Genomic DNA, 14,643 nt, shown 5'->3' on the forward strand with positions numbered 1-14,643 from the left:
CAGGGACTTGGCTCTGATGTTGATCCACTTGAGAAGCAGTTGGAAGTGGAGCAACTCGCAAGGAGAAGACCTTCGCAAAGCAGATGGCAGCGCGGAAGAAGCTACACGCTCGGCAGAAGGCGTAGAAGGAAGAGCATCTGAGGCAAGCACAGGAGATGCGTGAGCTGGAACTACAGGTTCAGCACGAAATAGAGGAGCAGCAGTTGGAGCACGAAAAGAAGTTGCTAGATGCCCAACTGGCTGCAGAACAAGAGTTCGTGAAGAAGCGGGAAGCGATCCGGAAGCAGTAAACCGAGTCAACACATTGAAAGGCCAAGAAAGCGTTGCTGGCGAAGCTTCGGAGGACCATCCGGAGAAGAGAGTACAGGGATGGCTGAAGGAACAGCCAGCCAGCGGCAGTCGACATGTCGTCTACCGCGGATTTTCGGGGAGCGTACCCGAAAGGAGAGGACCCATTTGGCAAGCCAAAGCCAATATCGATGATCACTGAATTCGAAGCTGGCACAAATAAGGACAGCGACAGCGACGGCGACAGCAGCAGCGATGATTCCTTCAAAGCCGTTCGTGCGGAGAGCAGCCGGTGTGGCAGTCTGCGGAGAAGCAGAGTTGCTGACGGGTCGATGCCAATCGTTGGCAGAAAAGCGGTTTCGCAACATCTTTCGAAGTTTTCCGGAGAAGCAGAAGTCTGGCCGCTGTTCATTAGCAGCTTCTGGGCGCCCGCGGATTCTCGAATCTGGAAAATCCGAAACGGTTACAGGCTATGTGACGCACTAGAGGCTGTAAGAAGCAGACTAGTTCTACCAGAATCATTTGCGGACGTGATTACCGATCTGCGGAATTTGTTCGGAAAGCCAGAGAAGCTGTTGAAGACGCTGCTGAAGAAGGTGAGGAACGCTCCAGCGCCGAGGGTCGATTGGCTGGAGACGTTCATACATTTCGGTTGAACTGTGAAACAATTGTGCGATCATCTCGAGGCGGCAAAACTTAGCGACCATCTCAACAACCAGATGCTGGTGCAGGAACTGGTCGACAAGCTTCCGCCGAGCTACCAACTGTATTGGGTCCGGTATAAACGCGACAGGGTAGACAGTTCGCTGAGGATGTTCACTAGTTTCACAACCGGCATCGTTTCCGACGTGCTGACTTTCTCAACGCTGTCGGTGAATGAGTAAGCGCGGCCAGAGAGAGAGAGAATTTGAGGAAAAAGGAGTTTGTGTATGTGCACGAATCCGAGCGGAAGCAGATTGAAGGTTCTTGTAGCGAGATGGCCAGTCGGCCATGTTGGGGTGGCAAGCGAACGGATTATCTCATCGGGAACTGCGTTGAGTTCTGGCGAATGAACATTGTCGAGCGGTTACGTGAAGTCGAGTGGCAAAAATTTTGTGGAATCTGCCTGGTGTCAAGCCTACGGACCACGCAATGATGCGAATAAAAAAGCAGCGCGTCGTAGGAGGTGCTATTAAACTCGTCACTAAGCATGGTCTTCCATTTTGAGCCTAGAACTGGGATATCATGAGGGACATTCTTGGGCATCAGTTGTCGGCGTTCTAACTGATTCTAAACAAACAAATTCCTCAGTTTGCTGGTCAAGTTAGGGAATGCATCGACGACATCATCAGGGAAGAAGTATATGGAAACATTGTGTACCGTAATCCGGGGTAAAATTGTTAAGAATTTTCGATCTTTTTTTTTAAATAATTTTCTTGTTGAAGCAAACGTTACATGTTTTACATTCTTAAAACAAATACTGGCCCTCTGAGTATGCGTTCAGCTACTCTAAAATTATTGTAAAATTTTAATACATGTTTAAATAAGCTTTTTAATCTAATTTTTTATTTTGTTTTTTGGGGTAACATTGATCATACCAGTGATCAATGTTCGTTTGTATTGAAAATACCCTTACTTACGGGGGTTGCTGATTTCGAATATGTTGTCCAAATTCTTACAAGTTGTATATTTTTTTAGTTATTTTAGGATTAAAATCCTCCAAAGCGCGAATAACGCCTAAAGGTAGGCAATTACTTAAGGAATTGATAGCCTTCTTTTTAATAAATCGTATATTTTATTGAAAAAGAGCATTTTCATAAAAGTTTCGTTTATTAAATCTAACTCCAGGATATCATATTGAAGTAATACAATGATTTCGAAACTCATATTGTATCTAGTAATCATGCCATGCATGAATGTTTAACAATGTATCTCATTGCATTACGAAACACAGTTGTGGAAAAATCGATTTATTTCAATGTTTATGATATTCAATTTTAATGAATTACATGTCATTTAATAGCTAAATAATAGCAGATAACAATATACATTCGATAGCAGAAACTGATTCAATATAAAATGCTTGTTTGAACATTTCAAGAGGTAGGTCAAGCCGATCAATGTTACCCCGCTGATCAATGATACCCCGTTTGACGGCACCTGAAGTTCTGCATAGTTTCGAAGTCTAACCGTAATCTGCTTGGAGTAGTAGGTAGTGTCCGAGCCGTTTTCGATTTTATTTTCCGGCTGAACCGCCATCGACCGAAGCTTTTTCCAATTGGCTGATCTTTTCTCAGTGGAAGCCTTTCGGACGTGTTTAAACACACAACCGCCCGTCACAAGAACTGTCACCAAACTTGCACACTCAAAACGATTATGTCAATTCTTTCAAATTTACTAGCTCTAGATACTACAGTGAGCAACTTCACCTTGCTGATCAACTACACCCAAGATTACTGTACTGCTTCAAGGATTTTTCCAGATATTACTCCAGAAATTATTTTGGATAAGTATCCTAATCGAGTATGAACCAGGTCTGGCGTTTGGTATCATACGGACGTAACCTCGAGCGTAAGAGTAATGAACGATTTCTCTTTACTAATATTCATACGTCAGATGAAAAGTCTAAGTTGAGAAAAAGGTCCTATCGTAGTTGAGAAGTCTTTCTAGAAAATAAGAAGAATGATAACATTATTTATTATATCGAATTAAACATATTATTCTTTTCAACAAACAGTTGACAAATTTTCTTTATTACTTCCTTCAGCACATTGTTCAATTGATCAAGTTTCTCCATTTGTTTCCCGATGCTGTTATACTCTCCCAGCTCGTTGTATCTCTTTTCGCTCGCACTCAGCGCTGTATTTCTACAGTATTTCGCCTTGGATATCAGCCCCCTAAGAGCTTTTCTTGTTCGCCGGCGACATGACAGGTGCATCACTGCTTTCGGCGTCTTCGATGTGTAGGTACCGTAATCCGGGGTCAAATTGATCACTTTAAAACAAGTTTTGCGGATAACATCAGTGACAATTCAAATATTTCCAAAAGAATTTCTGTAAAATCAGTACTCAGTGGATCTCCATCAAACCATGTGACAGAATTTTGTTCAACAAGTTTAAACTGTTAGTTACATTAATTCAAAAATCAAAAAATTGAGTATGCCACTTTGGGGCGAAATTGATCAGTAAACAATTAAGCATCGGTTTAAAAGTTAAATCCTTATCGACTTAATTTTGCTCTTCTAAGCCCGAATAACTCGTCAAAACTCTTACAACTAGTGAATTTGACACTTAAAATGCAAAATTAAATTTTGAAATTCCTTCCTTAACGCCTAAAGGTAGGCAATTTCCTTTGAAATAAGTTTTTTTTGTTACAATAAATGACTCTTTCGTCAAAAAAAAAAAACTTTTTTTTTAACTTATTCATATTCAGAATAGCTTTATAACTTTCCAACCAAGGCTCCACAAAAATGTTGATACAAAAAAATTACGGGAAGTCATAGTGGCAATCGATTGTTTAGAAGCAATGGTTTCAGCTAAGTGAGAAATACATTACAAATTCCTAAAAAAATAAGCAAAACTAACTTTTTTCTAAACAAATAAAAGTCTGAACTCATCTCTAGACATCTATGAACTAGATGAGGTAAGAAGTTTGAGATCATTACGACGCTTGGAAGTTCCTGGTATGCAATTACAATGTAGTACCCAAATGATCTATTTCACCCCGCTGATCAATTTGACCCCGGTTTACGGTACCGGAAATGAATCTTCCGCCGTATGATTGCAGGCGACATGTTCACCTCCGGTTCAATCGAATCGTCGACATCCGCAATGCTTTATTTCTGAGTCGTACGGCGTGCCAACGGTGCTAGAACCGGATGTTTGATTTTTATTTCTCAAAACATTTTTATATTATGCACATTTTTATCAAGAAGGCTGTTCTTCGTGTTATGCCAAATGACATTATGCCAAATGGTCTTATGCCAAATAGGGTAGAGCCAGTCCTGGTTGCAGTTGTTGATTTCGAACCATGATCTCTATAAAACACGCTGTAGCAAGCATGTCTGGTCGGTTTGTTTCATCGGCTACGAATCGGAGACCAGTAGCTACCGCACGGTTGCAACACTTCGTAGCGTTTGATACTTTCATTTTGTCGACAGAAGAAACTGGAAGATGGAAGGCCACGTCAAGTTCCGTTAAACCATGGGCCATCCGTAGCTGATTGCCCCGCTCGTGGCGCACGAGAGTTGCCAGATGGTCCAGATCAACGACAGCTGACGAAAGACATTTCTGTTCAATTTACCATTGCGGGAGTATGATGGTTCCGTTGTTTATCCAGAAATTAATGCAGTTTGTATAAACGTGCACCGGATTTGGAATGATTTCAATTTTCCTGTTTGGACCGAGCGGGTGGGGAAGTATAAGGTTTTCTGTCACTTTGTTGTGTGCCGTTGTTAGCCCCAAGTCTTTCCATAATCGTTGATTTTCCGCTCCCGAATCGGAATTTATAAACTGCACACGTAGGCCAATGTCTTCGGATTTTTGGATTGTGCGGATAACTAAATCCTTGAGGTGAGGTTGGGGAATCGATCACCCAGTAAACTTAAACGCTACGACATGCTTCCATCTTTCACTGACTCCCACTAACTTCTTCTTCTTTATGGCTCTACTGGGACTTGGCCTGCCTCGCATCAACTTAGTGTTCTTTGAGCATTTCCACAGTTATTATTTGAAGGGCTTTCTCTGCCTGCCATTACATGAATTTGTATATTGTGAGGCAAGCACAATGAAACACTGTGCCCAGGGAGTCGAGAAAATTTTCCCGACCGGAACGGGAATCGAACCCACCGTCTCCGGATTGGCAATTTATAGCCTCAACCACTAGGCTAAGTGGAGACCCGACTCCCACTAACATCAGCACCAAACCGCTTAGCTTTACCTAATTTACAGATCCATTGTCCATTTTTGCATTACGTCGTTAGCCAGTCGCTTTTGGGGGAAGAGCATCTGACGAAAAATTGCAAGTTCCAGGGTTGGGATCGAACCCATGGCCATCCACGTATGATGTGACCGTGTGACCACTGTGCCACGGGTCCCAGCTTATTGAATAAAGTAATTAAAATATTATATATTAGCTAATTACTCAAAATCGCAGGCAACGCATCGTTTCCGAAAAATACAACCACAGGTGTTTATTTAGACCAGTGTCGAAAAAAATCAGCACAATGATGTTCAATTTGTGCGAAAACGAACACAAATAAACCAACACAGTTGCCCATAGACACAAGGCCAAGAAAGAACATGGCAAAGAAGAGACGAGACAATGAAACCGGCGTCTTGTGATGTCATCCACTGTAGTTGAAGTATTCGAATATGAATATTTCAATTTGGAATTGATTTATTATGGTTTTAGGCATGCAAATACCGATATGTTACCTTAATTCAATGCATTATAGTTACTTTTGGTGGGTGATGCAAAACAACTGCATTTTTGCTTCTGCACCGTGCTTAGTTAAAACGAATCAGTTGAAATTGAAAATACTGACTTTGAGTATCAGTAGGTGGTTGAAGTTCAGCAGACAGCGGTCAAAAGAATTTCGAAAGCATACATTTCTGAGAATGCCGCTCGGGTTGTCAAGACGACTATCAAAACAAAAACAAATCAACGACGCTGGCGCCGCTGGGCGTCGGTGCAGACGACCGTAATTTGACAATTGCCGTCACTGATTTAGGCAATCATCAGGCGGCAATGAGAGTATATTACAGGTGGGGAAGAAGAAGAGATGGCTGTGTATTAGAAGGAAAAAAATGTAAACACAAATAGTGACGTCATCATTTGATACGCGTTCTTATGGGAGCTCGCTTTGCTTGTAGTAGTGACATGTTTTGCACCAGACACGGATCTCACGCACACGAAATATCTTCTTCCCCACCTCTATTAGACTCTCATTGATCAGGCGCAGTGAAGAGAATTATCAGACAATAGAGGCACGAAACAAGCAACAAAGAAGGCGCAGCGATTTTATCCCAACTGGTAACAGATGACATGATCCCGAAAATGTTTGTTGCAGACAAAACGGAAGCTGAATTTGTTGCGTACTTTTCAACTCGTGAATAATCAATTATTACCCACCCAAAATCGAAACTTTTTGATGATACATCATCAGCAGCGTTGCAGTGTTTACCGACTTAAGTAACCGCTCGAAAATCACAATGCAAGGCTTGAAAATCTCGAAACTCGTGCTGTATGAACTTTATCCCATTTTTTTCAAGTTGGGACAAACCAATGTCGCATTGAGTAGAATGTCGCAACAAATTCAGGTTGCGACATTGTCGTTATTGTTGCGCGATGGTTGAATTTTGATTCACTGATCAGGCGGCATTTCTGCCAGAACGCTCAACTAGTGATCACCTACACGTTTTTAACGTGTATAACAGGCGAGTTGCAATGGAGGTCGTCCTATTGTTTTGATGTCTCTTGATATTGAAAAAGCTTTCGACCGTATCTTGCAGTCGTGTCGTTATCATCAATTCTAGGTTTGTATTTGTTATCTGAAGTGTTTGTTTTTTTTTTTATCGTTTATAAGTTTTAATTCCAATTTTGCTTTAGGAGTATCTCAACAACTTATCAATTGGGTGATCGGATGCCTCACTGAAAGACGGCTTGCGGTAATGATCACCATAAAAATGTTTTCAAATTTAGCCTGACAAAACGTGATAATCGACCAACAAACGCTTTTTGTATGTGTTTTGTTTTCTTCTACATCAACCGGTTCGATAGCCGAGTGGTAGCGTGCGGGCCTGGTGATTTCAAGATTCTTGGTTCTTGGTGATTGTAAATCGCCATGGTAAAATTGAAAACATTAATCTGTTGAAATGAAACGAAACTCAGTCTGCACAAATTTAGTGGCGTTGTGTATTTAAATTGACCCTCAGAATAGTAATTTCAAACGCAAGCCGCCTTTCAGTGTATAGAGAGAATCAGACGTGCAAACTTGGTCAAATTTTGGGGGGTGCAAAGCCTGATTTTTCTGCTCTCTAAAATAAAAACTCTCATTTTTGAGTTACGTCCATGCCGCACAGGGACTGTGTTGGAAACACACATATTTTTAAATTGCTCGTACGCTCACATTTTTGCAAAATATCAATATTTTTCAGTATTTGAAGGTGGTTTATAAACCCAGTGAGGTTGCCATGTCGAAATTATTGCGCAAAATACATGCTCATGTGAGCGTACGAGCAATTTAAAAAAAATGTGTGTTTCCAACACAGTCATGTGCGGCATGGATGTTTACTAAAAATGTGCAGGCCGAACACATTTTTGAGCGTAGCCGTTTTTGCGTGTGATTTTTTGTATGGGAAATCGAAAAATCGTCAAATATTGGGGGCACCATGCTTGCACCCCCCCCCCCCCCCTTAGTTTGCGCCCATGCACTGAAAGGCGGCTTGCGGTTGAAATTACTATTCTGAGGGTCAATTTAAATACACAACGCCACTACGTTTGTACAGACTGAGTTTCGTTTCATTTCAACAGATTAAGGGGTCGTTCAAATATGACGTCCATCATTTAGGGGGGAGGGGGGGTCTGAGAAAGTGTGACACGCCATGTATAAGGTATACAAAAAAGCGTGACAGTGGGGGGAGGGGGGGGGTCTAAAAATCCGGAAAATGATGGACGTCATATTTGAATCGACCCTAATGTTTTCAATTTTACCATGGCGATTTACAATCGCCAAGAACCAAGAATCTTGAAATCACCAGGCCCGCACGCTACCACTCGGCTATCGAACCGGTTGATGTAGGAGAAAACAAAACACACACAAAAAGCGTTTGTTGGTCGATTATCACGTTTTGCCATGGTAAATTTGAAAACATTTTTATGGTGAACATTACGGCAAGCCGTCTTTCAGTGTGGAGAGAACAACAGCTCTGTGGATTCGTCAGATGACCCAGCCTACTTCACGTGTACGTTGTATAAAACAGGGGTGTCCTCTGTCGCCTTATCTATCTAATTTGATTATGGAGGCCGCTCTCCAGTCTATTGTGGATGAGATACCCAAACTACGATTGAATCAAGAAGGTTGTATAACTCTTCCCTTAATTCTGGTATTTGCGGACGAATAATTATTGCCAAAGCACGACATGTAGTTACTGCTCTTCTTTTCGTCACAGCTCTGACTCTATGACAACCCAAATACCGTGATTTCGGGTGAAATTGATCACTTTTCACAGTTTATGACCTCAAATTTTTGAAAAGTTGTCGATATGGTTAAACTCAATGCTTTAAAACAAGAAACGGTTTTCATCAGTTAACGTGGTTGAAACTTCTACTGCAAATCGTTTTATTTCAATAAATATCAGTTAATAAAATAGAAAATCAGAAATTTTAGTTTCGGGGTGAAATTGATCAGTCAATGGAATAGCTTTGTAATTGCTGAAAATATTTTTTTCCACCTGATTAAGCACCCCAGAATCCGAAAATCCATGCAAAACTTTTACAAGTTTAGTAAATTTTAAATTATTTTAGTTTAAAGTTTAATAAATCTAAAGAAAACGCCTGAAAGTATGCACTTTTCATTCAAAACATGTCACTACTGCAGGAAAAGTACAATTTTATGCATACATTTCAATATTTAAAGAAATTTTGATGACAAAATCTGGTTTAGCGAATACTTGGCAGCTATAAACATTTATTCGAATATTTATCACACCCGAAATCACGGTAATTGAAAATACAACATCCGAGGGCAATGATTGATGATTCTGATGACGCCCCGTAAAACCTTAAAAAGACCTGAACTCCGGCAAAAAGGTAATCATATGTTTGGCAACAGTTATTTAAAATTTAACTATTCTTGCAGGGGTTTCTGACCTAAAAGAGTCACTTGTATACAGATAGCTGCCATTCTAAGCATATCTGTCCCATGCTGTTTTGCATTTTTGCCGTGTTTTTCTCAGTAACAGAGCCATTTGAAGTAAAATTAATATTTTTTTTTTATTTTCCATCACAAATAAATATTCCACGATAACGTCAAGCATCTTTCTGACATTGATTTTAAGTTGTAACTTAAGTTAGAGCAGTGGGACAGTATGCGTAGAAAAACAACATGGTACAGATATGCTTAGAACGGCAGATAGGTGATTCAACATGAACATGAAATGATACTTTTAATGCATCTACGACACTGACTTAATCTTCCATTGAAACACACCGTCAAATGACCAATAACCGTCGTGCCATCACATCGGTTAACGATTATTACGCATTCAAATAACTCAGTCTATCGGTGCATTCAACTTCTGATTCCGATTGCGACTGACTGGTTTGTATGGTGGTGCCACAACAAGGGTGCCACTTATAAATCGATCGTAAAATTTTTGATTTTGTTCGGTCCGGACTACAGACCACAAAAGACGCGTGCTTAACAATCATTACGTCTTGCTCCTCGCCTTCTCAAGCGTGAAGAACTGTGTGGAAGTGGATGGAGCACACGGTCAGAAAATTCACACAAAACTGAGCTAAACTGGAACAGCTCAAAAAATGAGTAAATTGCATTTCCAGCGATAGCGCTGGCCTAAGTGCGAAATGCAATTTGCTCATTTTTTTAGCTGTTCCAGTTTAGCTCAGTTTTGTGTGAATTTTACTCATTTTAGAGTAACTTTTTCTTAGCGTGCAGCACCGCGGGTTAGGTGACAATGATTGCGAACTGCAACGCACGTCGCTGCATCCTGAAGGTCATAAAATATGACGAATTATGATGTGCGTTTAACATGCTATAAGTGACCACCACGCGATGATAGGTTGGTTGACTGCAGTCTCCACAGCGACGACGAGACTGCCGATCAACAATGGGCTATAAAGTTGTAGGGAAATTGGTTGTCAAAAATGGCGAAGGCTTTCGTCTGGAAAGAAGAAGTCAACAATGGACATCAAAGAGTATGTCGATCAATCGATTAATTACCTGTAAGTATAGATGTGGGGAAGTACCAGCTGAAATTTCCCCATCATCGGTTATTTCCGACTGTTTAGGGCAGTTCCTTTTCCTAGGTAGATTAATTTTCGTTAGTCTCGGTTGAGGTGGGTAGATTCTTCTGTGGTTTTGGTATAAAGCAATCATACTTATGCGAGGAACGTCGTCGTTTTCAATGCTATTCGTAAAAAATCTGTTAGTCTTTGGATAGCACTCGTAATTGCTTCAACGTTAGAACAATCCACAATGAAACGTTTAGTGGTTTTATGTGTCGCGTTAAACCTTATATACGTGTTTGCCCAGCAAAGCCTAGACTATGTGCTTGGAGCAGAACTACTCGTCAACCAGCCAAGTTCTAGCGCAAGTGCAAGTGATAAATTTTCGTGTCCGGAATCGAATCCCTTCATCGATTGTAGCTGCATGTACGCCATCGCCGATTACGAAATACAATGCCCGATTGTGAATCCAGAAATCACCGTCAAAATCAAGCCCGAAGTATACGCCCAAGTGCAGTGTTACGATCGGCACGATCTGGAAGCCTTACCGAATCTGAAGGCTGGGAATACAACGCAACTGAAGGTGATCCATTGTCCACTACCGGAGGATAAGTCAATCCTGCAGCTTGTTAGTTTTCTTGGAGTGGAGAATGTAAGGGACTTCTGGTACCAGAATTATGGAAAAAGTGCGGGAGTGCAACTGCGAAGGTCGCACTTTGTAGGTCTTCAAGGCCTTGAAAAGTTGTTCCTCAGTAGCGGGATAAACTATATTCATCGGGATCTTTTCGCCGATCTGAGCAATTTGAAGTGGCTAGTGTTACAAGGGAATAATCTAACTCGTTTGGAAAATGTGTTCGATAACTTAACGGATTTGGTCGTTCTGGAACTGGGAGCGAATCAGATTACTGATCTAGACGCAGGATTTCTCCAAAAGCTGCCGAAGCTTCGACATCTCAATTTGTGGCACAACGAAATTAGGAAGGTTCCAAAGGAGATATTTCGTGGTGCACAGTCAATTGAAGAGCTAGATTTGTCAGTTAACATGATCGAATCTCTAGACCCCGATGTATTTGCTCTGCTTCCGGAGCTGTCTACGCTGAATCTAGGATTCAATCAGCTTCGAAGAGTTCCGAAAGATTTGCTTTCTAATAATCGCCTTCTGAAGGAATTCAGGATGATCAACAATCATGCTCCGTTAGACGTTCTTCCAGCTGAGCTGCTTGGAAATCTACCAAACTTGATAATCGTGATCCTCAGTCGGAACGGGTTCACTAAAATCTCGCCAACGATTTTCTTTCGTTCTACAGCAATTCAGCACATCGATTTAAGCTATAACAATCTACGATCCCTCCCTGAACAACTACTACGTGATCAACATTGGCTTCAGTACTTCAGTGTGGCATACAACAGGCTTGAAGTTCTTCCCGATCAACTACTGGAAAATGCGACTGAACTAGCAGTTCTTGATTTATCGTTCAACAGTCTTCAGAATCTTTCTTCCAAGGTTTTCGCGTCGTTGGATAAGCTCACCGTACTTCATTTGGAAAACAACGCACTTCATACTATTGATTTGCTCGCCTTTGCCGCCATTGGAAACTTGGAAACACTTTTTCTACAAAACAATCACCTGAATTACAACACCAGCATAGACAAATCTCCATTCCAATACCTGAACAATCTCCGTGTTCTGAATTTGAAGAACAACAGCATTAGCACCATCCTGCACGATTGGAACTACAACGCCCTTCAGCTCCTACAACTAGATCTAAGCCACAACAACTTCACTCAGCTGGCCTACCTTAATCTACACTTCATTTCCCGGGATATCCGCATTGACCTGACGCACAACCAAATTTCCCAGGTGGACATGAGCGATTTCCGGATTCCCGCTGCATCTCCTCTGCAACGCAAAACCGGCAAAATCTGGGTGAACCTCAACGCAAACCCACTTGATTGTAACTGCAAAGCTTTATCGTTCATTGAGTACATCCAGGACAACGATGCTTCTATTCGACGAATTCAGTTTGCCACAGGGGATCTACATTGTTTGTCACCGGATAATCTTCAAGGAAAGCACGTTTCTGAAGTTCCTGCTGTGGATCTCACTTGTCGGTTCAACCAATCTGGTTGTTCTGTGGAATGTAGCTGCTTTCAGCGACCGGTTGATCTAACCGTCATCGTCAACTGCTCCAACCAAGGACTCAGGCGGATTCCACGCCTGCCGCAACTGGACAAGCTGGGATACAACTCCATCGAACTGCATCTTGAAAACAATGCTATAACCGAGCTTCCCTTTGAAGGCATATCTGCCGTTTCCAAGCTTTACGCTCGCAACAATTCCATTACTCACCTGCAACACATCCACCTTCCCCATAACCTCCAAGTGCTGGATTTGTCTCTGAATCGCCTGACAACACTCGACCTCCAGTCCATCCAAGTCCTCAACGAGAGCCTCCAACTGGAACGACTACTCCTCGGGTCAAACCCTTGGCAATGCGACTGCAGCTCTGCACCCTTCTTACACTTCATCCAGCAAACCTTCCAGCTGATCGCTGACATCAACCAAATAACCTGCCCGAACGGCCATAAACTGGTAGCCATTTCCATCAACGACCTCTGTCGGGAACGCTGGATCATGATCGTTGCCATTAGCCTTACCATCTTGTTGCTTGGTCTTCTCGTCGGAATCTTCAGCTCCCTGTGCTACGCCTACCACACCGAGATCAAAATCTGGCTCTTCAAACACAACCTCCTTCAGTGCTGGGTTACCGAGCAGGACGTCGACAAGGACAAACGATTCGACGCCTTCATATCCTACTCGCATCACGACGAAGACTTCGTGGCGAATCATCTGGTGCCCACGCTAGAGCAACCACCGATGAACTTCCGAACGTGTTGGCACGTGCGCGACTGGACTCCCGGGGAGTTGATCACCGAGCAGATGACACGTTCCATCAGCGAATCCCGCCGAACTATCGTGGTGCTGTCCAAGGGTTTCCTGGAGTCCGTATGGGCCCGAATGGAGTTTCGGACGGCGCACTTGAACTCGCTGGCCGAGAGACGATCCCGGGTGATTGTTATCCTGTACGAGTACTTTGGCGACCTTGATCATCTGGATTCGGATTTGAGGGCCTACTTGAGGACGAATACGTACATTCGATGGGGTGATCCGTGGTTCTGGGACCGACTGCAGTACGCGATGCCGCATTCGCAGAGGATCAGAGGCGCAAAGGAACTTCGAGGTGCTAGAAGCTATGAGATTGGAATGCTTGAGGATCGTCTGGAGATGTCCAAGTCGCAGATTGTGGCATTTGATGCGTTTAGAGGGTATTTGAACCCGACGCTGAGCCGCTCACTTGGAAGGTCACTCGAGCAGCTCGATGGTAATGGTAATTTTGAGGGGATTGATATCATTGAAAGTAGAAGTTTCGATGAGTTGTTTATCATAATTACTAAGGAAAGCGATGTGTGAACATTCGATGGGCTATTGGAATAGGTGGAAATAATAATAAATGTAAATCAATTTTAAATTTAAGGCTTTTTGTATTTAGAACTTGATCTATGACAATCCGAACTCAAAAACCTTATTCTTGTTTACTGCCAGCCATGTGGTGATCCGGACCGTAACTCAACACTTTGTTCCGAACATTTGAACTGTTGACTGTCATTTCGTGCCAACCAAAAAACACGGTTTGTTTCATCCGCACCCTATTAACCAGGTCATTCGCATCAGCATCGACTTCGTATTTCACTAGTTCCCTGTGAGGATTCCTCCAGTATTTTTTTCGAGGAGTTCCTTCGGGAATTTCTCCAAGAAATCCTCCGGGACATCCATCTGAAATTCTTCCAGGAACTCATTCCAGTATTCTCTCAGGAATTCATTCCAGGATTCTCTCAGGAATTTGCTCTAGGACTTCTCCAGGAATGCCATCTAGGATTCCTCCAGGAACTCCATCTGGGGACCCTCCGGGATTCGTTCAGGAATTCCCTCTGGGGATTTCTCCAGGAATATCCTCTTGGGATTCCTCCAGAAATTAACTCTGGGAATTTCTCCAGAAGCTCCCTCTGGTAATTCCTCCAAAAATTACCTATGGGGATTCCTCAAGGATTTCCCTCCAGGAATTCCTCCAAGAGTTCCTTCGGGAATTTCTCCGGGAGGTTCCTCTGAGAATTCCTCCAGAAATTTCCTCTGGGAATTCCTCAAGGAGTTTGTCCGAGAATTTCTCCAGGAGTTCCTTCATGAATTTTTTCAGAAGTTCCTTCGGAAATTCCTCAAAGAGTTTCTTCAGGAATTCCTCCCGGAGTTTCTTCAGAAACTCCTCCCGGAGTTCCTTCTGAGGATTTATCTGGAAGTTTCCTCTGGGGATTCCTCCACGAGTTCCTTTGAGAATTCCTTCCAGAAATTCCAGC

The 14,643-nt window shown here is 42.5% G+C and overlaps 1 protein-coding gene across 1 annotated transcript; it reads left to right on the plus strand.

Annotated features, from left to right (window-relative positions):
• The first annotated feature begins 1,264 nt into the window (after nucleotides 1–1,264).
• Nucleotides 1,265–13,705, plus strand: LOC109415428 (protein toll-like). Its single transcript, XM_062846422.1, has 2 exons — nucleotides 1,265–1,358; nucleotides 10,473–13,705. The coding sequence occupies exons 1-2, from the start codon at nucleotides 1,265–1,267 to the stop codon at nucleotides 13,703–13,705; spliced, it is 3,327 nt and encodes a 1,108-aa protein (XP_062702406.1).
• The last annotated feature ends 938 nt before the right edge of the window (nucleotides 13,706–14,643 follow it).

The sequence above is a fragment of the Aedes albopictus genome, chromosome 1 (assembly GCF_035046485.1).
Source record: "Aedes albopictus strain Foshan chromosome 1, AalbF5, whole genome shotgun sequence".
Lineage (NCBI taxonomy): Eukaryota > Metazoa > Arthropoda > Insecta > Diptera > Culicidae > Aedes > Aedes albopictus.

Bases quoted from the DNA above. Each gene is read 5' to 3' on its own strand.
- LOC109415428 (XM_062846422.1), top strand. From the start codon at position 1,265: ATGGCCAGTCGGCCATGTTGGGGTGGCAAGCGAACGGATTATCTCATC. The intron at 1,359-10,472 runs GTGAAGTCGAGT...CTTCAACGTTAG, and splicing joins GAACATTGTCGAGCGGTTAC to AACAATCCACAATGAAACGT.